We start from the raw sequence: 27,625 nt of genomic DNA on the forward strand, positions 1-27,625 counted from the left end.
ATTTAATAAAAAATGAATAAAAATAATAATTAGAGGGATTAAATGTTTCGTTATTGAATAAATTGTTAATTTTTTTATAAAACTCCTTCATAATAACGTTTTTGTTAATTAAGGTTATAACACACTAAATAGCTGCTCTTCTTTATGGTTACAACACACTAAATAGCTGTTCTTCCTATTCTATATAAAATCGACTGGCCGCAGCACACAGCAGGACCCATTTTAAATGTCTGTAACTTACATTTTCTCGAGAATATTGTCAGCGCTGAATAAAAATCTAAAGAAAAGTGGGGTCACGATTTAATAAATCACAAAATTCTACTTGAAATATCCTCAAATACTACCACATATCTCAAGAAACAGTAGCTTGGATCTCATCATATCTCTCTGGCAGATCTCAGAAAGTATGTGTCTTAGGTAATTTATCTGCGCCAGCAGAGGTCCTGTCTAGAGTACCTCAGGGATCTGTTCTTGGTCCCACCCTTTTTGTTATTTACATAAATGTCATTACGTTTTACCGCTACATGTAAAATTTTCTGACATGTTTGCAGATGACACAACTTTATCAAATTCAGATTATACAGCAAAACAGGTCAATGGTAGCCTGCAAGCTGACCTTGACACTAAGTGTAAACATTTGGTGTTCAGAAAATGCAATGTTATTAAATGCTCAAAAGACCAAGGCAATGAACTTGTCATCAAGACATATAAAATCAGTAAACTCACATATTACAACTCTCAAATTAGAAAATCAACCTTTGAAAATACAGAAAATGAAAAATTGCTAGGTATTCATGTTGACAATGGACTCAAATGGAAAATACAAGTAGAAAAAAAACACTAAAGAAATGCAATAAACAAAAGTTAAAAGTTTTGACACTCCATCTGCAGCTCTGCAGCTTTATTCAAGGACCTTAACTGGATGAAATTCATTGACAGAACTGAGTATACAAGAGGGCCATGATGCCCATATATTGCTCACCCGAGTTTTATTGCTTGCTTAAACAAATTTCTTTGTTAAAGCTTCGAAAAAAGAAATATAAAAATTAGGTGAGATCATGGTAAAGATTATTCAAGATAACTACTGAAATCTGTTGAAAATTTTTTACAGGTGGTCCAAAGCTCTTCACTGTAGCTTCAAAAACAAGAAAGAAGGTCAGTAGGTTAGGGTTAAGAGTATTACAGATGAGTAATGATTGAAATCTACAACATGTATCAAAAGTTATACATGTGGTCCAAATTTCTGTGCTGTACCTTCAAAAACAAAGAAGTAGATCAGTAGGTCAGGGCTAAGAACATTAAAGAGGAGTACTGAAAGCTTTATCAAAAGTTATAAATCGTGGTCCAAATTTCTATGCTGTACCTTCAATAACAAGCAAGTAGGTCATGATTAAGACTATATTCAAGATGAGTATTGAAATCTGTATCAAAAATTATACATGTGGTCCAAATTTTTATGCTGTAACTTCAAAAACAAAAAAGTAGGCCGATAGGTCATGATTAAGACTATTCAAGATGAATATTGAAATCTGTATTAAATATTATACTTGTGGTCCAAATTTCTTTGTAATTGCTTCAAAAACAAATAAGTCTATTTAAAACAATGGATCACCAAGGCATGGCCTATACTGACTCCAGGGATCTTGGCAGAGAATCACTAGAGCATGCCACATACATGTACCAAATATCTAAGCTCTGGGCTGTATGGTTTCAGAAAAGAATTTTTAAAGGTTATCCCTATATAAGCCAATGTAAAAACCGTTGACCCATGTTTAAAGAGACCTGCTAATTTTGTTCACTTGTCAGATAAGACTAAAGATATGGTTTTATCAGTTATTACAAATGTTGTCATTTATATGTGATATGATTTACTTTTCTATATGCCCGATCTAGACTTTATTATGTCTTTTAAGTATAAATGAAGTTACACCATCATTTTCAGTGTTTCAATTGCAGAACAATTTTGTTACATTTTATCAAATAATGTTTTCATTTCTTTCTTCTGTACCAAAGAGGATTCTTGCTGATCAATCGAAAATTATGAAAACAAACATAGTAAGCTCATGCTAAAGAATTTATTAATCATTATTATAAAATGGACATATTTCTAAAACAATATTTCAAGTTTCTGTTATGATAAAGTATTAACAAAATTAACACATTTAATCCAAATGATAACTGCACAGTAAATTACCATCTCCCGCACTTTGAAAACTTGTATAGAATGAAGTGTTTCTGTTGCATTCCTACTGTAGATATTTAACATTCTTTTCTCATGATTATTTCAAGGCTAAACACATTTAAAGGCATTATAACCTCCTGATCATACAACAACAAAAACGAGGAAAATTTTTAGGTATCAGCAATTTATTGCTCTATTTAAGAAGGCTTTGAAACTCCGTAAATGAGAGATTATATACTATTGAAAAACATAAAAATTAGTAATTTTTACCAATTTTTCCATTCAAAATTGAAAAGCTTTGGTAAACAGATACTGGAGGTAAACTGCCTTAACTATAAAGCTTTATATTTAACGACATCTTGTGGCAGTTCGATCCAAGCATGAACGCGAAATTTTGCAATAAAACATTTTCAGGAAATGAATAAAAATATCTAGAAAAGACTGTTTATTATTGAAATGTTTTCAGAAAAAATGAACACATTTCCTGGAAAGTTTACAAATTATCGCGATAGCTACCTAGCTATCTCGTGGCAGAAATATGCCACCATAAATGTTCATTACTTAAATTTTAAAGAAAGATAATTTTTAGTGAAAATCTTGAGGTCAGTGCCTGTTACAAAGGCCAACCATTTTATTCGTATAAACAAACGTTACATCTAATTAAAGAGCATCTCATATCTCCAATTCTGTTCAGATTATAAAATTTCAGCCATGGCCTCAATTATGGAAAAAGTTATGAAAGCATATCTAGCTGTTAAAGGTGGGCACATTACACTAACAGTTACATAAGAGGGCCAAGATGGCCCTAGGTAGCACACCTGAGTTACACACCATAACAACTAGTGTAAACGTATTTGACCTAGTGACCCAGTTTTTGACACCGCATGACCCAGTTTCAAACTTGTCCAAGTTTTTGATGAGATAAACATTTTAAGTTTCATGAAGATTTGAGCAAAAATGTGGCCTTTAGAGTGTAAACAAGATTTTTCTTCGATTTGGCCTAGTAACCTATAGTTTTTGATACAACCTGACCCAATTTTTTACCCTTCAGAGATTTCATGGAGACAAACATTCTGACCAGTTTTCATTAAAATTGGACCAATATTGTGGCCACTTGAGTGTAAAAAAGTGAATGAAGTATTGCCATGCAATACAAAATCCACTACTGGAAGGCATCTCATCGTAATCATCATCATCATCCGGTATAAGGGTGTCGGAATGTCGAAAACCCTCTGTAAAATTCTATGCAGCCAAATAAAAGAGTTGAAAAGTGTCATATAGGTTAAAACTATTTACAAAATGTCTGGTCATCTAGTGGTGAGGTGCGCGGGTTCCCAGGCTGGCTTGGAATGCCTCTGTTGTGGTGCAGTCAGCTAGTGGTCCGTGTCGGGAGGTGGTTCTAGTCGCTAATAGTGCGGGGGAAGGAGTCCCTGTAGATGGTGGTTGCACCCGCTGTCTGTCTGAAACAGTTTTAGCCCCTGGTTTTACTGTCATTAAGCTGAAGTGCTTCAGTTGCCCAGGAGACTTCTACCAGATGATGATGATTTTTGAATAGCATTGAGAGTCTTGTGAGGTAACACCGGTGTTCAAGTGACTCCCAGCCTAAATCTTTGTCACGCGACCTGGTGTATGGTCCATGTATGCTGAATGGACAAACCTGGCTGCTTTACGTTGGAGCTGCCCTAGTTTGTGCTTCAGCGCTTGAGGCTTCAGGTCCCATACGGTGGAAGAATACTCAAGGGTTGGCCTGACCATAGCTGTGTATGCAGTGCTCTTAACTTGCTTACTGCAGTCACCAAGGTTGCGGCGAATGAAGCCTAGGGTTCTGTTGGCTTTGCTGGTTGTGATGTTCACGTGCTTCTGCCAGCTCAGATTTTCACTAAGTGTGTGACTCCTACGTACTTGCTGCTGTCGATGGTCTGAAGGACTTGGCCTTGTAGAGTGTATGTGGTGTTGATCGCTCTGTTCTTGTTTGTTCGTACATATTCTGATGACAGTGCACTTTTCTGGGTGAAATGACATCTGCCAATCCTGTTCCCATTTCTCATCTGTAGGTAGTCAGCGTCTTGTTGGAACTTAATTTCCTGGGAAAGTAGGCTGTCGTCAGCGAACAGCTTGGTGTCGGAGGAGGTTATACAGTCAGGGAGGTCACCTAATTTACTCTGCTGCAGTAAAACTCTGTCAATGATGTATAAACAATACTGTATTATATATACAATATGTTATATAACAAAACACTTGGCTTAATATTTGCATACACAAAAGCCTACAGTTGACAATACAGTTGACTGTTTCATAACATCTATAAACATAAACAAGAGTGCCAGAATGTAGTAACATGATTAGGATTGGTGAAGAAATGAAGATGCTAGAGTGTAAACAAAGTGGAATATAGCAAATTTTGTCAATCAAGAGCACATAACTCTGGACATACTAATCCGATCTAGCCCATAATCGAACACATCCGAGGTCTTGTGACCAAAAAACATTGTGACCAAGTTTTATTAAGATTGCTTCAAATTTGTTGATACTAGAGTGTTAACAAACTAAATGTGAACGGATGGACGGATGACCAACATTCATCGATCCTAATAGCTCACCATGAGACTTCGGCTCAGGTGAACTAAAAAAGGCAATACTTATGTACAAATCTATACATGATGAGTGGTCTCCTGACTATTTGAAAGAAAAAATTCAAAATACATTTGTAGAAATCAAATTCATAACTACAACCTACTCTCAAAGACTAATTGCTTTTGAGAAAAGTGCATCATCTCCCACAACTGCCCCTATGAAAAATGTCTAGTTTCTCTAGATGGTTTAGAGTGGAGCCAATTAGATGGTCTGGATGAGTGGATCCAATCAGTAATCCAAGGGCCATAATTCAAAAGTGCCTGGGCGGATTTGGCTAGTTATCGAACTGGGCTAAGGTCTTATGACCAAACACATTTTGGTCAGGTTTGGTGAAGATCGGATGAGAAATGTTTGACTTAGAGGGCGGACAAGAGTATAAAGGCCGATTTTTGGTAATTCAAGGGCCATAACTCCAATACGCCTGGACCGATTTGGCTAGTTATTACACTTGGCCGAGGTCTTATGGTCAAACACATTTTGTTTAAGTTTGATGAAAATCGGATGAGAAATGTTGGACTTAGAGTGCGGACAAGCTTTGCGACAGACAGACAGACACACACAGAGACAGACTGGAGTAAATCAATATGTCTCCCACACCACTGTGTGGTGGGAGACATAATAATGAACTAAAAGTGCCAAAACCTAAAATTAAAAGTAGAATTCTTTCGTAAATCTCTTGCCTATTCTGGTCCAAAATTATGGAATCAAAATTGCCTAGCATCCATAAATCAAAAACTCTAAAACAATTTCAAAGTTCACACATTAAATGGCATTTTTCGTTAAACAATTAAAGGAACTGTCACTATCTGCAATATTTGCTTGCAATCAAATAAGTATGCATTATTTTATTTTTTTGTATGGGATTATTACAGCCTTTCATTTTATTGATTTATTGCTGTTTCTGTGATACGTTACTTCAATATTTTTCAACATTTATTTTATATTAGTATTGATGCCTATTCACATAACATACAGTCGACCAAGGTTTAATAGGGGAGTAACTGCAACATATCTTATAGTCATAATATAGCGCTTTCTAAAAAAGAAGATAGAAATAACCGACAAAAAATAAACACAAATTACGGTCATTCTTACCAACGTACATTTTGACTTAGTTTAGGTTTAATGCTGTGTTTCAACACTATTTCGGTCATAAACATACAGGCAGTTTACCTTACCATCTCTCCAGGAAAGACCCAGTACTGGACTCGCAACTTTCTCACATAAAGATTTATCAGGTACATGGTCGGCCCGGAGTGTGAACACACAGCCCTTTTTAAATGTCCGTCAAATAGTGTTTGCTATACAAATTGTGTTTGTTATACAAACCTTGGTTACAAGGAACTAGTTTGCTATATAGATATAAGGAACCTCGATTAAAAGGAACAATTTTTAGAGGTGACCCAAGCTGTTCCTTATAAGCAAGGTTTACTGTAAAAATCAAATTCGTAACTACAACCTACTCTCAAAGACTAATAATGAACTAAAAGAGCCAAAACCTAAAGTAGAATTCTTTCGTAAATATCTTGCCTATTCTGGTCCAATACTATGGAATGAAATAACACCTAGCATCCGTAAATCAGAAACTCTAAAACAATTTCAAAGTTCATTTTTCATTAAACAATTAAAGGAACTGTCACTGTCTCAAATATTTATTTGCAATCAAATAAGTATGCATTATATTACTTTTTGTATGGGATTATTACAGCCTTTTATTTTATTGTATCATTGCTGTTTCTGTGATACGTAAGTTCAATATTTTTGCTTGTATAAATCCTGTATTGTACATTTTGTATTAATGATAATAGATACTTGATAATGTTCAATGTTTGTGTATATACTGCATATAAGTTGAGGACCACATACCACAGGGTAGATAGGGTGACACAATATGTAGCCTCTAAAAATAAAAGATAGATACTCAATACTAACTTACTATTTAAAAGTTTTTCAATTTTTACCCATAACGGCTCTTATATTAGGGCTGTTGTCCTTTTTCAAACAAATTTGGAAGTAATCTTATAACAATGCTACAGAACAAGTTTGATGAATATCCATCATGCAGTTCATAAAAAGAAGTTGTATAATTGCTTTTCTGTTTTCAGCTCCAGTGGCCCCTAAAAGGGGTCAAGTTGAACAATTTGAACAATTTTGAGAGAGGACATTGTCAGGATGCTCAAATCATGTTTGGTGAAATTCTGACCAGTAGTTTCAGAGGAGATGTTTATGTAAATTGTTGACAATGGACAACAGGAGCCAGACTATACACCAATACTAACAGCTCACTCTGAACCTTCGGGTCAGATGACCAAACTTTAAGTAGACAAATTATTAAGGAAGTACATGTAGATGCAAAAAGAATATTTGGTGATTATAAGTTAATTTCAGACTCAGAATATGGGTGATAACAAGCCAAGGCCTACCATAAAACCAGGGAAAACAACAGTTCAAGCAAACAAGAGGGTCATTGACCCTAAAATGCTCATCTATGTACAAGGCTTCAAATGTGTTTGGATAAGTACATAGTTAGTTTTCTTCTATGTTAGCCTATATTTTATACATGTCACATACATTTTTGAACCTAGGGCAATAATTCAAACAATCACGGTAGAAATTACAAATCTGATATCACACGTCAAATATCAAGGCTCTAGCTATTATTGATTTTCAAAGTTTCCTATATAAAAGCCTTTAGTAAGTACATGTCAGACACAGGGGCGTGGCCATTTTTTTGACCTTAGGGCAATAACTTGGACAAGTATTGTAGAGAGTCAAACCCTTATATCACATGCCAAATATCAAAGCTGTAGAGAAAAGGATTTTTAAAATCTAAAACCTATTTTTAACCCAAAAGACTCATATGTGCAATGAACCGGAGCCATTTGAACAACTTTGAAAGAGGGCTACCTAGAGATCATTTGTATAAAGTTTCATCAAAATCCATTCAGTGGTTTTGGAGGAGAACTTGTTTAAAGAAATTGTTGATGAAAAGTAGCCATGCCCTCTGGCAAATTTTAACAATATTTGTAGGTCACACGAGAACCATTTGTGTAAAATTATTTTAAAATCTGGCTAGAGTTTCCACTATATACATATAGGGAAAAGTGACCTGCCCTCTGGCGGCCATGTTTTTTGACGAATCAAAAAATTTAAGCAATCTTGGTAGAGGGTCACCAAGGACCATTTGTGTAAAATTATTTTAAAATCGGGCTATCAGTTTCATACAGAATTTTTAAATTTCCACTATATACATATAGGGAAAAGTGACCAGGCTCCCTGGCAGCCATGTTGTTTTGACAATCGGTATAATTTGAAAAATCTTGGTAGAGGGTTACACAAGACCATTTGTGTAAAATTATTCTAAAATGGGCCAGCAGTTTCACACAGGAAGATTTTTAAAGTTTGCACTATATACATATAGGAAAAGTGACCACGCCCTCTGGCGGCCATATTTTTTGACAAATTTGTATAGTTTGAACAATCTTGTAGAGGTCTCACAAGGACATTTGTGTAAATTAGTCCAAATTGGCCAGCAGTTTCCACAAGATTTTAAAGTTTGCACTATATACATATAGGAAAAAGTGACCACGCCTGGCAGCCATGTTTTTTAACGAATCAAATAATTTGAACAATTTTGGGTAGAGGGTCACACAAGGACCATTTGTGTAAATTATTTCAAAATCGGGCCAGCAGTTTCACACAAGAAGATTTTTTTAATTTCCACTATATACATATAGAGAAAAGTGACCACGGCCCTTGGCGGTCATGTTTTTTGACAAATCGGTACAATTTGAATAATCTTGGTAGAGGGTGACATAAGGACCACTTGTGTGAAATTATTTCAAAATTGGACCATCGGTTTAGGAGATGTCATTTGAAGATTTTTCTATTTTTAGCTCTGGCGGCCCCTATGTGCAACCAAGCAGAACCGTTTGAACAACTTTGCTAGAGGACCATCCAAGGAACTTCCATGCCAAGTGTCATCAAAATCCATTCTGTGGTTATGGAGGAGATGTCTTTTAATCACAACTGTTGATTATGGATGGATGCATGACGGACACAGTGTGATCACAATAGCTCAGCATGAGCATTGCTCAAGTTTGCTAAAAACAACAAGTTATTTACAGATCAATTAACATTTAATTTTGTTAAAATAAAAATGTGTATAAAAGCTTGTCCTGTATGATGACTGCAGTGTTTAGCTTCTTTATAGTACTGTACAGGGAAATATTTACTAAATCATGCACTACTATGACATACAAATTTTAATTCCTTTCAGATGATGTAAATGACAATTATATCAACAAAATACAACAATAAAACTTGTACTATTTAAATGCTGCAATGTTTCACTTTTTACGACCAATTTAGATTGGTAAAATTTGGCTTCATATAAATTCAAATTATCAGTTTATCTGTCAACTTTTACGTCAATAAAATTAACCTGTTACACAGTATGTTTTGATGTCAGAGCAGAAATTTCCCCATGTTCATATTATTATTCTCACAAGTTCACAACCCTTGTAACTGCTCGTCATTATTAGCCCAGCACTTGTTCCATCAAACATGATTACACCAGTCAGTTCCACAAAACTTCTGCGAATAATTTTTCACTCAGTGACACACTTTCTCAAAGATAATGACAATTTGGCCAAGTTCTGCTCGTCTTTGAGGCTATATGCCAATAACTTGATACCTTTCCAAATATGGTATCATCATTTTCCACCTTACAGTAACTAGAAATTGGAAATCGATGACTCAAGGTCTAAATGTTGATGTCATCACATATCTTCAACACTCCATTTGTAAGCTTGTTCAGACACTGCTTTTCTCTCTGCTTGTTTTGCGTATACTTGTTTTTCAAAACCATTTGACCGATCAACACCGTCCCAGCGGTAACCTGGCATGATGCCAAATCTGTTTGGTGGAGGAGGTCGACCAGAAATTTTTGGCTTCTCTGAAAATGCAAAAAGAGTAAATTAATGCAATACAACTGAACCTGACTTTTGTTGTCCTTTCACGAAATAGTGAATAGTGACTAAACAACTCAATGATTTATCTTTAACTGCATAATAGTATTGGAAACCAGAAATGAAATATCAGTAATAAACTGCATACAAAATATTTTGTTAGCTTGTTTTCTTTTTTTGTGAGGTTTCAAGAAACAATAACACAGTTCAGCTAATATAATTTAGAAATCAACAATTTTCATAGATTTCATGGCAGTGTGAAATCCTGACAAATAACAGAAGGTTGGGCAGGTTCTATAATTCAATCTTTAAAATCTGAAATCCACAAATTAATATTCCTACAAAATTGTTATTTTGCCAAAGCAATGAAATATTATGTGACCACGAAATTAGATTTTCACAGAATCGTTTTATCTTATGATATGGAAGAAAACACCCATTGTACATGAGCGGATAATCAGCTTTATCACACTCTACAGGTATTTACAGTAACTACTATACATTTTAAAAGATTTACAAATGGAAGATCATCAAAGCTTTTTTTGGACATCCACAGTGTATTCGGCTGAACCACAATTGTACCCCTATTACTTTATCCTGCATATATATATTAACACGAGCACCGCCTACAGGTGCCATCGCTCATCTGCAAGTACTGGACAGCATGTAAGAAAAGAGTTATAGTTCAGATTTTCTAAGTACAAAAATAGCTGTAATTCTCACAAAATGCATATTAGGGTTATGATTCTTGGCCAACAAAGTCTTCTAATAATGATAAACAAGTGTGCAAAGTTTCAAAGCTGTAGCTCTTATAGTTTTTATTGTACGGCAAGACCCAAATTGCGTTGAGTTGCGTAAAGGGCATCAGTAAATAGTACAAAGTTTTCGGTAGTAAATAATTAGTTTAGATTGCAATAGAATACTACAGGTTTGATGCCATTCTTTAATAAAGTCGTATGACTCGAAGTTGCTTTGGATCACTTTGTCCGGCTCTTATAGTACTGTAGGACCTAGATTGCTTTGCGTTGCGTAAAAAGGCATCGTTAAATAAAATAATGATTTTTACAGTAAATATTTAGTAATGTAGTGTAAGATTGCAGTAGAATACCACAGTTTTGATGCCATTCCCTAGTTAAGTATTATGACCGATTCTTATAGTGTGGTAGTACCTATATTGCTCGGGTTGTGTAACAGGCATTAATAAACAGTAAACCACTGTAGTAAATAACTGGATTTAGGTAATGTAAGGTTGCTTATCTTTCTTTTTGATGATTTGTTTTTCGACGTCAACAACGTGAGTAAAAAGACTATGAGCTTGAATGGAGCCTCGCGTGTTTATAGTCCCAAACTTCTCTCAAGTAACGTGAACCGCAATTGGTATTTAACCTTAGTTTGTTTAAGTTGTTGCATTGCGTTGCAGTTACATATTTTCCGTTAAGGTATGATTTTTGATTATTCGGACTGACTGGCATGTCACGCTTGGTCTCCTTCCCGTCGAGTGAATTTTTCATCAACCTGGTCGGAGCCCTCGCGCTTACCCTATCAAGTTTAATTAGAGCGGCCGTTACAACCCATCTTATTATAATACTATCCCATCTTGTTATAATATTATGTAAATGGAATTGAACCTTCAAACCAACTTGACAGGAGCTTCTGTGCCTACCCTGTCTCGTTGAAAATGTTACTGCGTATTTAAGATTGAATTAGGTCTTAATTACTTAACGGATAACTTTATTTTTGTCATATTTAATTTTCGTTGTTGAGTATGTTCAGAATTGTTGGCAAGGCAGTTAAGTTCATTAACCTTCATCAGCTGGGCAGGAGCCTCAGGCGTACCCGGTCCCGTTGAGGAGGTTACTTATTTTTGACATAAAAAGTTATTAATTATTTAACTTATGATCACTTTATTTTGTTACATTTGTTGTTATGATAGAATTGTTTGCAAGGTAGTTATTAAACATATAGAGGAGGCAATGTGTGTTTATTTTTATTTCGAGTAATTTCAAATAAATATCAAGGCTCTAGCTATTATGGTGTAAGGGAAGAAGATATTCAAAGTTTCTTTTATATCAGCCTATATTATATACATGTCACACCATTTTTGAACACAGGGCAATAATTTGAACAATTACCATAAACAGTCAAACCCTGATATCACATGCCAAATATCCAAGAAACATCTGTGTAAAATTGTTTTAAAACTGGGCCTTCTGTTTCTGACAAGAACATTAATTTTTTAGTTTTCAATACATACATATAGGGAAAAAGTCCCCTTGGCCACCAAAATGACAAATCAAAATGATTTGAACAGTCTTGGTTAAGAGTGTGTGAAATTATTTTAAATCAGGTCAGTAGTTTTATATAAGGACTGTTCACTATATACATAGAGGCGACCATGTTTTTTGACAAATTGGAATAATCTGAATACTCTTGGTAGAAGGTTACATAAGGACCATTTGAGAGAATTTATTTCTAAATCAGACCAGTGATGTAAGACAAGATGTTGTTTGAAGATTTTTCGATTTTTAGCTCTGGCTGCCCCTATGCTTAACCAAGCAGAAGCGTTTGAAAAAATTTGGTAGAAGACCACCCAAAGAACCCCCAAGCCAAGTTTCATCAAAATCCATACAGTTGTTTTGGAGGAGATGTTGTTTAAAGAAAAGCAGACACAGGGTGATCACAATAGTTGAGCTTACCTGAGCTAAAAATACTAAGACATAATCACACATAGAAGTTTGTGCAGGAAGATACATTGAGTCATAAAATTAAACCAACAGCATAACAAAATCTGACCTAAGTAGCCTTGACCTTTAAGATATCATACCTAACCCTAAACAAATTAATGTCTGCCTTATGTGAGGTTTGATGATCACAGGGTACCTAGCTTTTAAAGGCTCATAATGCCTATGTTTAAAATGTGGTTGCAGAATACAATACATTAATTTCTTGTTAAATCCTATTTCTGATAATTACTTTCTTTAACATTTGTCATGGGTTTGAATATTGCTGAATATACTAGATGTTTTTAAAAAATTAAGCTATTTTTTATACCACCTGAATGATTAATAAACCAGGTTGTATATATGCTAATGTATGATAATGCATTAGTAATGCATTTTTTTTCAAATATGCCACTTTTAGCATTGAAAATACTAATTTAATGCCAAAGTAAGTAAGCTGTAGCATTACTAGGCATTATTTTGTATCTTGAAAACTAATACACATGTATGCTGTTATTTACACAGGTTATAGCAGTTCTCTAGTAGTTTGTTGTTTGATTTTAATAAACTGTCTAATGGTATAATTGCCTTTTGTTCAATGTACACCTGAAAGATTTTTAAAAATAAATTTAAAACCTGGGACAGCTCCTAAGTGCATATTTATAATAGCCATAGAGATGTGACATAATTAGATTTGTCACCCAAAATATCAAACAGGACCTATTATCTTTTGACACCTTTTTATCAATTAACACTATGCCACTGATAGTAATGTTTAAGACCATAAGGCAGCTAGCTTTTACATTTTTTACATGGCATATTAAATTAGGCTTTTAGGGAGCCATTAAACAAGTACTTGACTTTCTCTAACAATTTAAATGCTCATGCATGCTGTACTTCAACATACAGCATAAGGTTTTTTTTTTGTTTTTTTTTTATATATATATATTTAAAATAATGGTACAAGAAAAAAAAACAGATATAATACAAGGAAGTCATACATGTATTTAACTATTCATGTAGATGACCTAGGTAAACTAAAATGATTTAATGAAAAACAAACAGTGTATGTGATAATAACATGCAATGATTCTCAATAAGTAACGGTAATGCTAATGCACCCTATGTAATGTTAATTTAATGCATTATTTTGATAAAAATGAGTAATGCTAATGCTAATTTAATGCCATCTTTTTCCAAGTAATGCTAATTTAATGCATTACTTTTGCAAGTAACTATTAACAACCCTGTCCCCTGATGATGATAAACAAGTGTGCAAAGTTTCAAAGCAAGCTGTAGCTCTTACAGTTTTTTAGAAATGGTGACCGAAACAAAATTTTTAACCGACGCCGATGATGAAGTGATGACAATACCTCATAGATTTTTTTCAAAAATCAGATGAGCTAAAAAACAAACCTTTCTATTGACAGGTTCTGTGTATGATTCCTATTGTCATAACTTTCAGTATGCTGCTAGTAGCCCTACTTCAACCCCAAAGCAATCCCTACAATTCATGCATTTTACCTTTCTTTGCAGGCCCAGCATTTTTGCTCTTTTTCTTTGTAATAAAAGCCAGCATGGGGTCCTCAGCCCTGTCCATGTTACGTAACATCTCATCAAGATCATTGTCATCTTTATAACGAGCCAGTGGTTTATTTGCCTCGTGTAAAGCATCCTCAACCTGCTTTGTTTGTTCCTCTATCTGCTTAAGTCTGGTCAATGAAAATATAAATTATCTTAATTTCAAATTAAATGAAACAGCTCAGCAGATTGGATAAAAATCATAGTAAGGAAGGCATACTCGATTTGTATGTCCCAAGTAAACTGTTAGCAAGTTTATTCGCAATAATTATATTTTTTTATTTCTTTTACTTTTTTGCACACTTATTCACTTGTGAACTATCATCAACAAGCAGCTAATGCCTGACGGTGTTTTGGCCGGGTTTTCCAAATTAGGTGATAATGAGTTAAATTTCTAATAAAGGCATACAATAGATAACCCCCAAATTAATAAGCACTATTGAAGGAAAAAGGGAAAAAAAGAAATGGACAGGTAGAAAATGAAGTTAAAGAAATAAATTGGTGTAAAATAAAATGAAATTAAAGAAATAAATTGGTGTAAAATAATCAAAGTAAGAAAAACACCATTTTCAATGTTTATTCAATACGTATGAAGTTTCAAGGTCCTAGGTGAAATACTTGTCTAGATATTGAATGGGAACAATTTTCAATATTTATATCCCTGTGACCTTGACCTTTGGCCCCGAAATCAATAGGGGTCATGTACACATCAATACCAACATACATATGAAGTTTCAAGGTCCTAGGTGAAATACTTGTCCAGATATTGGTGGAAACAATTTTCAATGTTTATATCCCTTTGACCTTGATCTTTGACCCAGTGTCCCCGAAATCAATAGGGGTCATGTACACATCAAGACCAACATAACTATGAAGTTTCAAAGTCCTAGGTGAAACACTTGTCCAGATATTGAGTGGAAACCATTTTCAATGTTCAGGTCCCTGTGACCTTGACCTTTGACCCAGTGACCCCATTCTCAATTTGGACCAACTAGGGTAATAGAGGGTCATTCTGACCAAGTTTCTTGGAGTTTGATTATGTAGTTGTTGAGAAAATTAAATGACCAAAAAGGTTAACATGAGGCTCATTGTCCCATCCATCCACCCACCCGGACAACCCTGATCTACAAGCCGGATGTTTCCTCAAAAACCCGGCTAATAAAAGAAGACAAAGGATGCCCTAATGTACACAGTTCAAGGTAAAGGACAGTCACACCACCACCCTGCTACATGTCATCTAGATAGGTTAAAAAATTTTTATATTCAATATGCCATTTATTTTTCATAATGATTGGGCAACAACAGACTGATAAACATGAAATTTCAAGCTGAGTCTGACCTCAAACTCAGTTTAATCTATATGTACTCCCTGTTTAAGTTCAAATATGTGTTAACTTCTCTTCATCCAGAAAAAAAATTACCACTAAACCTTACCCCTTTCCCCACTTCTGGAATTTTTCATCTGCTTTAGCCTTTTTCTTTGCCTCTTCTGATTCTTTCAATTTTTCTTCGGCCAAATTTCTTTTTCTCCCAGATTTATCTCTGAACACAGTTGCAGCATCTTTTCCCAACCTTTCATCTGATATCTGTAACCAAAACAGTAATTTGTAATGTAATGCAAAATAGTAATCTGTAATGTTCTACTAAACAGTTATTAGTGATATTATACAAAACAGTAATTGATAATGGTAAAGTTTAAACAAAATGGTAATTTATAGTGTAACACAAAATGATAATTGGTAATGTTATACAAAATAGCTATCTGTAGTTAAACATGTGATTCCACCATTGTAGCGGATGATGTATTCATGCTAAGTTCATAAAATACAAGACAAATTGTTTTCTAGCATTTCAAAGTGTACATAAAATTTGGCTTAAAATGTTGATGAATGTTGGCCCTAAAGTTCATTGAAAGTACAGCATCCCAACATATTCATTGAAATAAATTTTGTATGTAGGTAAAGCAGAGCAGATATTTTCACTATTTGAAAGAAGATAATTCCAAAAAGAATTCATTGCATTTTTAGCTCGACTATTCATAGAATAGTGAGCTATTGCACTCGCCCATGCGTCGGCGTCGGCGTCCGCGTCCCGATTTTGGTTAAAGTTTTGTATGTAAGCTGGTATCTCAGTAACCACTTGTGGGAATGGATTGAAACTTCACACACTTATTCACTGTGACAAACTGACTTACATTGCACAGGTTCCATAACTCTATTTTGCTTTTTTATAAAATTATGCCCCTTTTTCGACTTAGAAATTTTTGGTTAAGGTTTGTATGTAAGCTGGTATCTCAGTAACCACTTGTGGGAATGGATTGAAACTTCACACACTTATTCACTGTGATGAACTGATCTACACTGCAAAGGTTCCATAAGTCTATTTTGCTTTTTTACAAAATTATGCCCCTTTTTCGACTTAGAAATTTTTGGTTAAGGTTTTGTATGTAAGCTGGTATCTCAGTACTTACTAATGGGAATGGATTGAAACTTCACATACTTGTTCACTATCATGATCTGACATGCACTAAGCAAGTCCCATAACTCTACTCTCTTTTTTTTCAAAATTATGCCCCTTTTTCGACTTAGCAGTTTTTGGTTAAATTTTGTATGTAATCTGATATCTCAGTATCCACTAATTGGAATGGATTGAAACTTCACACACTTGTTCACTGTCATGATCTAACATGCACTGTGAAGGTCCCATAACTCTACTTGGCATTTTTACAAAATTATGCCCCTTTGACTTAGCAGTTTTTTGTTAAGTTTTTGTATGTAAGCTGGTATCTCAGTATCCACAAATTGGAAAGGATTGAAACTTCACACACTTGTTCACTGTCATGATATGACATGCAGTACAGAGGTTCAATACCTCTACTTTGCATTTTACAAAATTATGCCCCTTTTTCAACTTTTGTATTCATTCAATTGACAAGGCTGTTGAATAGTCGAGCGTTGCTGTCCTCCGACAGCTCTTGTTGTGATAAGATATTTGTTTGAAAAGCTTAGAAAAGAAATGGCCACATTTCCAGGTGCAAGGTGCCTTTGAAGTGATATATGAAAACCAGAACTTGAGTCATAGAATAATGTTCGAAGAAAGGCCCATGCAACCCTTCTGGCATTATATCAAGCATATGGGTAGAACCACTGTTACCAGCATTATTACCAATGTAGCTGCATGCAAGTATTCTATCCCTGGCAGCAAGTACACAGTGGGGGACTTATGATTCAAAGTCAGGGACTGAAACTATAAGATTACGTATTCTCCAAACATTTCCAATGATAAATATGAAGTTGCCTTGCCAAAAAATAGGGATGAATCCGGATGTCTTAGAAACAGATATAATCTGCATGTGACAGATCTCAACTTCACAGAATGTTTCTGTTGGCAACAATGATAAATGTCACAGACAACTATTGAAGCTTTAGGTAATGCTGGACTATTGAAAATACTGTAAAGCAAACCTGTTTAAATTTGGCATCTTCTTTTCTTTTTAACTCTTCTGCTTCTTTCCTCATTTCCTGAGCTGAGGACAAACCTGCCCTTTTCCCAGAAAGAGTTTTATCAGTCTTAGAGTTTATTGCACTTTCTTTTCTGGATTTATTTTTAGATGATGCTGGACGCCTTGGTGGAGACTGATCAGAATCTGACTGATTTCTTTTTCTTCTAGGAGGTGACTGATCACTATCAGAATCATGTCTCCCCCTCCTTGGAGGTGATTGGTCACTATCAGAATGATGCCTCCCCCTCCTTGGAGGTGACTGGTCATTATCAGAATCATGTCTCCGCCTCCTTGGAGGTGACTGGTCACTATCAGTTCTTAAATTTGATTTATAATTGGACATTTTTGAACTACTGTTTGATGGAGATTTACTCCTATTCCTTTTCCTTTTGCTTGATAACTTATCAGAATCAGAGTTATTTTTATGTTTCCTAGGTGGTGATTGGTCAGAATCTGAATCATGCCTTTGTCTCCTTTGTGGTGATTGGTCAGAATCTGAATCATGTCTTTGTCTCCTTGGTGGTGATTGGTCAGAATCTGAATCATGTCTTTGTCTCCTTGGTGGTGATTGGTCAGAGATTGAATCATGTCTTTGTCTCCTTCCTGGTGATTGGTCAGAATCTGAATCATGTCTCTGCGCATTTTCATTATTTTCATCATCTAAAAACAGATAAAACACTCTTTGAGTTAATTTCCCAAGTTCTAAAATGATTTATAACTAACAATAAAACCTATAATAAATTTCACTGGCATAGCAGCACAAAGATCTAAAACATTTGCTTTGTATCTTTGTCTAGTAAATCAAACATAAAAAATACACTCAGTAGCTTGAATATATCAATGCATGAAAGTTGAAACTGTAACTCAGAAAAAAAAAAAGCAAATATGACAGTCATGTAATATGTCCATGTTCACTTGATGTTGATGATGTTGTGTGAAGTGGACAAGGCAGGAGGAGTTGAGTTGAGTACACGAGAAATCTGATGGAGAGGTTTACAGAGAACTCAAACATGATATGCCAACAAGAAAGTCCTGAAAAGACACACATGTCAACTTTAACAATTTAGACTAACAGATGAACCTGGACACATATGTACATATAACACTATCAAGCCAACATAATACATATTCATCAACTGCAGTATCTCAAATATCAAGATTCCCTAGGATAATGTTATTGATGCTTTGACCTTTTTCCTACTCTAGTGTTATTGTATACCCCTAATCAGGCATTAATACCAGTATCCAACTGAACAAGAGCTCGTCGAACACGAAATGCCCCCCTTCATGCATTTAGTAATTGCACAAGGAACAGAAATTATATGCTCACTGTAAACAAAAGTTCTACCATTCTGGTTTAATCTGACACAAAACTATGCATGTGGTCCAAATTTGAAGCCTGTACCTTCAAAAACGTGAAAGTAGGCCACTAGGTCAATGTCCAGGTCAAAATTTTTTTCGGTGCACAAAACTATGCATGTGGTCCAAATTTGAAGGCTGTAGCTACAGAAATGTGAAAGTAGGTCACTAGATGGTGGTCAAGGTCAACTCATGCCAAGGTTCATCTTGCAACTCAAAACCATACATGTGGTCAAAATTTAAATGTTGTAGGTTATTGACAAGAAGACTTTAAAAACTCTTCCCTATATAAGTCTATATGAACCATGTGACCTCCAGGGCGGGGCCATATTTGACCCTAGGGGGATAATTTGAACAAACTTGGTAGAGAATTACTAGATGATGCTATATTACAAATATCAAAGCCCTAGTCTTTGTGGTTTGAACAAGAAGATTTTCAAAGTTTATCCCTATATAAGTCTATGTAAACCATGTGACCCCTGGGGCGGGGCCATATTTGAACCTAGGGGGATAATTTGAACAATCTTAGTAGAAGCCCACTAGATGATGTCACAAACAAATATCAAAGCCCTAGGCCCTGTGGTTTTGGACAAGAGGTTTTTCAAAGTTTTTCCCTATATAAGTCTATATAAACCATGTGACCCCCGGGGCGGGGCCATATTAGACCCTAGGGCAATAATTTGAATCATCTTGGTAGAGGACTACTAGATGATGCTTCACACTAAATATCAAAGCCCTAGGCTCTGTGGTTTTAGACAAGAAGATCAGAAACCGTTTAAACTGTTCCTGGCCAATGTGATCTTGACCTTTGACCTAATGACCTCAAAATCAATAGGGGTCATCTGCTGATCATGAACAACCTAATTATCAATTTTCCTGACATTAGGCCCAAGCGTTCTTGAGTTATTGCCCGGAAACCACTTTACTGTTCCTGGTCAATGTGACCTTGACCTTTGACATACTGACCTCAAAGTCAATAGGGGTCATCTGCTGGTCATGACCAACCTCCCTATCAATTTTTGTGACCCTAGGCCTATGGGTTCTTGAGTTATCATCCGGAAACCGTTTAACTGTTGAGGGTCACTGTGACCTTGACCTTTAACATATTGACCTCAAAATCAATAGGGGTCATCTGCTGGTCATGACCAACCTCCCTATCAACTTTCATGATCCTAGGCCCAAGCGTTCTTGAGTTATCATCTGGAAACCGTTTTACTATTCAGGGTCACTGTGACCTTGACCTTTGACATACAGACCTCAAAATCAATAGGGGTCATAAGCTGGTGATGACCAACCTCCCTATCAACTTTCATGATCCTAGGCCCAAGCATTCTTGAGTTATCATCCGGAAATGGATTGGTCTACATTCCGACCGACCGACCGACCGACAGACCGACATCTACAAAACAATATACCCCACTTCTTCGAAGGGGGGCATAATTAGAACTGCCACTTCAGAGTTACAGATGTACCATTAAACACTATCACTCGAAGTTGCAAGAGAGTAAGAAAAATGTTCAAGTAATCCAGCATTTCAGGCAACCCAAACATACAGAAAATATAAGAGAAACAGGAATCATACGAATTGTCTGGGCCATGGATTCTTTGAACAGGGAGTGGTATTGCACTGTACCAATAACTTAAAGCTGATCTAAAATGAAATACTCACTAATAATCAAAATTTTATCACCTCACTAAGTTTCTTTGCCTGTCATTCAGCACATTTTGTTTCTAGTACTCTAAGTATCCCAATGTATTAAAGTCATAAATGTTAACACATAATTACACCATCAAACAGACCACACTATATTTATTAATTAATATATGTGTTCACAATAATTGTATTACCTTTCCCAAGAAATTTCCAAGCTCCTGATTGTCTGTATTTTTCTAACAGCTTGACATGTTCCGGTCGCTCATCAACAAAGTCAGCAATAACTGGCTCATTATCCCCAACATCTTCCTCCAGTGTGTTTGCTAAGTTCTCAGGTAGGAGGCTTTTAAAGTCAACATCATCATCCACAATTCTTGACCTATAATGGTATAAATATAATAAGTAAAACTGCTTTTTACACACAAAGTTCATTCTGATTTAGTCAGTAATATATCAAAAAGCTATTTTGAAATAACTGCTGTTAAAATGACCATTTGTTTGATTGGGTCTAACATTTAGTTCACAGTATTTCAGTTATGATATGATAGGTGGTTAACCTAACCAGTGTCAAGTATTAACCTGTTCACCTCATGTTATTGCCAACTTCTCCACATGATTCAGATGTGAAGGACAAACAATTTAAGACAAAATGTATTCTGTAAAATTGTCATAGAATACATATCTTGCCCTGGGATAGTGAAGTTCAATGTTGTAAACAGTGGCATTTAACTGCTCAAGGGGTGAAAGGAAGGGAATGTCAGGTGGAAGATTATTCTATAACAATCGTCCTTGGGGAAAAAGGAGTATCTTAGCAGTCAGTAGTTGCAGATATTAACCTGTTAGACAGTGGATGGTAATGGTGTGATAATCATGACTGATATATATTTTTTTAGCTAAATAAGATTTCATTAAGCTCGCTTTGAGGCTTTGCCTTATTTTCATATTAACAATAAATCCCCATTCTTGGCAGAGCCTTAACTCATATTACATAAGAGACCTAGGAGTCAATGCGCCAGAGATCTAGCTAGCACCGTTTTAGACTGTACAGCTTGTCAGTGGCAAGTGAAGTGTGGCCAAAGTCGGACATAGCCCAACCCGCTGCCTGCATAGCTCAACTGCTGCCCATCTTTGGACCACCTCTATTTGGTTTATTCGGATTCTAGCAGTGTATTATGCTGGGAGTATTGTTAGAGAAAAGGATGTTTTAATTGGTAACATGGATAACTTGACATTTGCAGGCATTGAATTCCATATCCCAGTCCAACTCCCACTTTTCTAGTGTTTTAAAGTCATTTTGGAAGGTACTTGATTGTCCGACAGTGGCGCATTATGGTTAGACGTGAGAAAAAGAAAACAGAAACAGATCTAGTGTATCTACTATCAAGCTGAAAATTCGTGGTATTTATTGGAATCGGTGCATGTTCGGTTTTCTTCCACTAGACTATGTGCATAGTAATTAACGGGGTCAGCAGACGCTTGCTGTTTACAGATTATAAAAACGTCTGGATTACTATTAACATTGAATAACAATGTAAACAGGTGTTTGACGATAAGAAATTAGCGCCAAAAAATTTTCTACGTAGAAAAATAGCTGTAATACATAAACTTCAATGTGGAACGATTTTCATCCCGCTGCCTAACTGAAATTTTCTATATATACATCTAATTGAATGGTATGATGTCATACACAGTTTGGTGCAAAGGTAGCGTGCCCGTCTTACGATCGAGAGGTCGGGAGTTTGATCCCTACACGCGCAAGACTTTTTCTTTCTTTCTTTATTTAAATTTCACTAGTTTTTTTTTTATTGTATTTATCATAAATTTTTCAGATATTGTAACAAACAAGAGCAGTCACTAATGGTGACAAATGCCCCCGCAGCGCCTTGACCTTTGACCTGGTGACCCCAAAGTCAATGGGGGTCGTGTACTCAATAAGTACTATTAGTATGTGAAGTTTGAAGGTCCTGGGTGTAGTGGTTCGCGAGTAAAGTGCCTTCATGCAAAAAATTAACATTGGCCCCTGTGACCTTGACCTTTGACCCCAAAGTCAGTAGGGGTCATGTACTCAATAAGTACTAACAGCACGTGAAGTTTGAAGGTCCTGGGTGCAGTGGTTCACGAGTAAAGTGCCTTCATGCAAAAAGTTATCGTTGGCCCCTGTGACCTTGCCCTTTGACCCCAAAGTCAGTAGGGGTCGTGTACTCAATAAGTACTATCAGCATGTGAAGTTTGAAGGTCCTGGGTACAGTGGTTCACGAGTAAAGTGCCTTCATGCAAAAAGTTAATACTGGCCCCTGTAATCTTGACCTTTGACCTGGTGATCCCAAAGTCAGTAGAAGTCGTGTACTCGATAAGTACTATCAGCATGTGAAGTTTAAAAGTCCTGGGTGCAGTGGTTCACGAGTAAAGTGCCTTCATGCAAAAAGATAACATTGGCCCCTGTGACCTTGACCTTTGACCTGGTGACCCCAAAGTCAGTCGGGGTCGTGTACTCAATAAGTACTATTAGCACGTGAAGTTTGAAGGTCCTGGGTGCAGTGGTTCGCGAGTAAAGTGCCTTCATGCAAAAAGTTAACATTGGCCCCTGTGACCTTGACCTTTGACCTTGTGATCCCAAAGTCAGTAGGGGTCGTGTACTCAATAAGTGCTATCAGCATGTGGAGTTTGAAAGTCCTGGGTGCAGTGGTTCGCGTGTAAAGTGCCTTCATGCAAAAAGTTAACGTTGTGACTAATGAACTAATGAACGAACCAACGGACAGTTGAAAACTAATATGCCTCCCTTTGGGGGCATAAAATTCATTCATGTGAAATTTTACCAAATGTTTTGTTTTGATTTCAGGTTCCTATGTAGCCTGGAACCCTATTGTATACTACCTGTACAGTAGAAATAACTTTAAAAAAGGTTTTGGGGTCCAAATTAACAGGCATTGAATTTTGGAAATGCACACATTGCTCTTCTCCCCTTTCACATATATCGCATCTAGCCATTTACACTCTTAAGAATCATGACCAGAGTTTTACACTTAATCAGTACTTTTCAAAAATGATTTATCATTTGAATTCAAATTAACTTTGTACATGTAAATGGATGTTTGTCATTCTCCCATACCAGACGTCTACCATAGCCGAATTTTTGGCAGAAATTTGTTCCAATTCTTCTTTCCAAAAGAACGTAATTTGACAATAATGACATTAAACTGAATTAGAATTATCATTGTCTATGATCCCAGGATTACATAAATTCTGATTTCTATAAACATCAAGGGCGTAGGAGCTGGGGTGGCAGGGGCGGCACCTGCCGCCCCAATATTTCAAGGAGCAGCAAAATACCGCTCGTTAATTTTTGAAAATGCTAGAAAATATAATTGAAAAAAAATACAGCGGTCTTCCCTTGCCAATTGTCAATTTATCATGAATGCATCGGGGACTGACATGTACACAGAATCTTGTCAAATCGCTGACACCTTGCTAGATCACCTCGGTGACAGGGTATTGTATAAAACGACCAAGGTTGCTGTATTTTAACGCCCCGCAGACTTGGATGATAAGCGATACATTAATTAATGAAAGTTAATCGTCTTTAATTGCTTAATGCCGAACAGATTATAGACACTTATTATTATAATTAATGTTGTGTTTCAAATTCTGTCGACAAAGGTAAATATCTTGATTAAAACACAAATGCAAATTGGCATTTTTAGATGTCTTTTCAAAAAATATATTAAAATAAATTAAATATTTTTGACACCTAAAACACCTAAACATCTTGTTTGAAATATCAAAGAAACCTATCGTAATGATTTAATTCAACACATCAAAAAATTAATGTAGAAAAATCCTCATAGATTTTACAGATCTAGTTACAGTAACAAGTATTACAATCGAAAAGGCCAATCCGCCTCACAAATTTTCATTTCCAAACGGATCATCCGGGTATATAAATAGTGCTTATTAAACAGTGAATTGCGTTTTACCTTTATAATGCCATTTAATGACTAAAATGGCATAAGGACTGGATTATCCCTTTAAGTCAGGGCCTTGTGCTTGATCCCCTACTTAGACATTACTGGTTCTACCCTGGCAAGACACTGTCTGTATCTAACATCGTACTGCCATTATAGTGTTTAAACACAGTAAACTGTAATTAGGGGTGAAAACTCGAAAAAAAACAAGTATGTTCAATGTCCAAGAAGTCGCCAGATTGACCATTTTCTCTAGCTATATGCAAAATTTTCCCGGACCCCGGACCCCATTAATGGGAGGGGGATACCCCAACCCCATCGCCACTTCAAAGCTCAAATCATCCCTAGGCCCATGAACATTGGAATTGGAACATAAAATATTATAAAAATATTTACATTAGGTCTACATTTCCAAACATTCACCCTTAAAGAGACACAATTTCTTTAATTAGACTATAGGCCTGATGAGATTTTATTAGGTTAAAAACATTCACAGGTCACGCTTTTAAATTTGAAGCATTTATTATTAGTGATTGGTTTAGAACTATGATGATAATTTATGTAAAACTGTGCATACAATATGTTTCAATATGAATAATGGTGATTTTTCCAGCTTCCAGACCAAGTACAAGCTCTACAAATCGCTCGTCTTGTCCACCCTCATATATGGATGTGAGACTTGGACACTAATGGCAGAGTCTGAAAGAAGAATCCAGGCATTCGAGACAAAGTGCATGAGGAAGTTGCTGCACATCTATTACTCGGAACAGAAAACAAACAAGTTCGTAAGAGATCAATTGGTCCCCAAGACTGCTGAGCACCGTTAAGAGGAAGCCCCAGTGGTTTGGCCACATCACAAGACACGATGGCCTCAGCAAAACAATCCTCCAAGGAAGGAATGGAGGAGGGAGGGCACAGACGTGGAAGGCAACAGAAAAGTTGGTCGGACAACATCAAGGAATGGACTTCACTGAAGATGCCCGACCTCATTACACATGCAGCAGACAGACCAGTCTGGAGAAGATTGTCAGATTCTTTGGCGACAGACTTCCCCCTACGATGAAGCATCGTCAAGGGACAACTGGACTGGACTGGTGATTTTTCAAGGGAGCTCTGCCTTTTAGGTAGGGCCTAATTTCATATTACATAAAATATTTTGTGGGAGGTCATTTGCCCAAGCATAGACCCCTGCGGAACTCCAGAAGAGACAGGTATAAGTATAAAACGTATTCCGAACATATCTTTTCATTCCCCACCCACTAAAATTTCCTTCATCCACTCTCCTGAGACTAAGTCTTCATGAAATATTAGCAGAGCTACCGGCGCCGCAAAGCGGCGCCGACAGCGTCGCATTACAGTTAGACGTATGAAAAAGAAAATGAACAGAGAGATCTAACTGTGTATACTATCGAGTTGAAAATTCGTGGTACTTTTTGGAATCGGTGTTGTTCGGATTTTTTCAAGTACACTATGCACATAGTAATTAATCAGTAAACACGTCAGTAGACGCTTACTGTTTACGGTTGACAAAAGCGTCTCGCTTACTGCTTTGAATATTAAATAAAAATGCAAATGAGCGTTTGATAATAAGAAATAAGTGCTAAATACATTTTCTACGAAGAAAAAAAGAAATAAAGCACAATATTTTCATTTCGAAACGACTTTCGTCACGCTGCCATTACTGAACTTTATTATATATACTTATGTTTGTCCTATGACGTCATAACTCCACAATGGTGTAGTGGTTAGCGAGTTCGCGTTGTAATCCAGAGGTCGTGAGTTCGAACCTCACCTGGACCAGATTTTTTTTTAAATTTTTTTTTTATTTCATTTTTTGTATTATTGTGAGTTTTGAAAATATTGTATAACTAAAGTCATTCATGTGTTTAGTTTTGATGTCAGGTTCCACTGTAGTACCTGTGTAGTAGTCAGTAGACATAAAAGCTTTAGGATCAAAATATACAGGCATTAAACTGTGAAAAGCAAATAATGCTCTTCTTCCCGTTCACATATATTTCATCCATTAGCTTTAAAATCACTGACCAGAGTTAATCCAAAAAAAGAAAATAAACAAAATTGGCGAACATCAAAGAAGTTCTTACTACCATCCCTATTCTATAGTGCTAAAAGATTAACCACTTTTGGGTTTAAAACAAGCTTTGTACAGTCATGGAAATGATTGTAATTTTCTCATACCAGGCGTCTGTTATAGCAGTATTTTTGACTGAAAGTTGGACACATTCTTCCTTCCAAAAAGAACCAAAATTTGACAATAATGACATTTAAAAGAATTACAATAGTCATTTCCAGGATTACGTAAATTCTAATTTCTCTTAACTTTGGAATTGGAACATTAACTTTTTACATTAAGTCCTCATTGCCCAACATTCACATGCAAAGACACAGAATTCCTTTGGCTATTGGCGTAAAGAGATTCTGTTAGGTTTGAAATTTTCAAAGTTCAAGCTTTTCAGTTTGAAGCAGTTATCATTTTGTGACTGGTTTCCAGTATGATAATAAGTTATGTAAAACCGTTGATGCAGTACGTTGTAATAAAAATAACAGAAATTATTCAAGTACGTTTTTTTCTTTATCTTGGTGCAGATGTTAATCTATACCGAACTTTCTTTTGATTATATACAGAATATTTGTGGAGTTTTCACATGTCAAGGATTAATCTTGATGCAGTCTAAAACATGCATTCAGAATTCGCGAATTATCATTAATAATTTTAATAGATCTAAAGAACATAAACTTCCTAAACGAATCCATAATTCCTGATAATTCCAGCACCACTCCTTTAATTTTTAACGGGCACTGGTGATTTTTCATGCCGGGCGCTCTGCTTTTTAGGTAGCACCTAATTTCATATTATCATGCTAAAATATTGACCTGCCAACTTTTGCAGGAGCTACACCAGTTTTTTTCTTTTTCTTCTTCTTCTTTTCTTCGGCGTTGACAGAAAGATATTTCTTCAAATATTCTTCCTTACTGGAGGCTGCCATTTTCTTTTGTGGACTAGTTATTTTTTTTGTCTTCCCTTTGAAAATAAATTTAGTTG

The 27,625-nt window shown here is 35.9% G+C and overlaps 1 protein-coding gene across 1 annotated transcript; it reads right to left on the reverse strand.

Annotated features, from left to right (window-relative positions):
- Nucleotides 1–9,063: 9,063 nt before the first annotated feature.
- On the reverse strand, nt 9,064–27,580 carry LOC123560696 (BUD13 homolog). Its single transcript, XM_053553180.1, has 6 exons — nt 27,457–27,580; nt 20,797–20,981; nt 17,552–18,249; nt 15,522–15,673; nt 14,031–14,218; nt 9,064–9,773 (listed from the first exon to the last, which is right to left on the reverse strand). The coding sequence occupies exons 1-6, from the start codon at nt 27,567–27,569 to the stop codon at nt 9,598–9,600; spliced, it is 1,512 nt and encodes a 503-aa protein (XP_053409155.1). The 5' UTR covers nt 27,570–27,580; the 3' UTR covers nt 9,064–9,597.
- Between the last annotated feature and the right edge of the window lie 45 nt (nt 27,581–27,625).

This window comes from Mercenaria mercenaria, chromosome 10 (genome assembly GCF_021730395.1).
Source record: "Mercenaria mercenaria strain notata chromosome 10, MADL_Memer_1, whole genome shotgun sequence".
Lineage (NCBI taxonomy): Eukaryota > Metazoa > Mollusca > Bivalvia > Venerida > Veneridae > Mercenaria > Mercenaria mercenaria.

Bases quoted from the DNA above. Each gene is read 5' to 3' on its own strand.
- LOC123560696 (XM_053553180.1), bottom strand. From the start codon at position 27,569: ATGGCAGCCTCCAGTAAGGAAGAATATTTGAAGAAATATCTTTCTGTC. The intron at 18,250-20,796 runs GTAATACAATTA...ATCTGTTTTTAG, and splicing joins TTGGAAATTTCTTGGGAAAG to ATGATGAAAATAATGAAAAT. The intron at 9,774-14,030 runs GTAAAATGCATG...TTGCATTTTCAG, and splicing joins TGCTGGGCCTGCAAAGAAAG to AGAAGCCAAAAATTTCTGGT.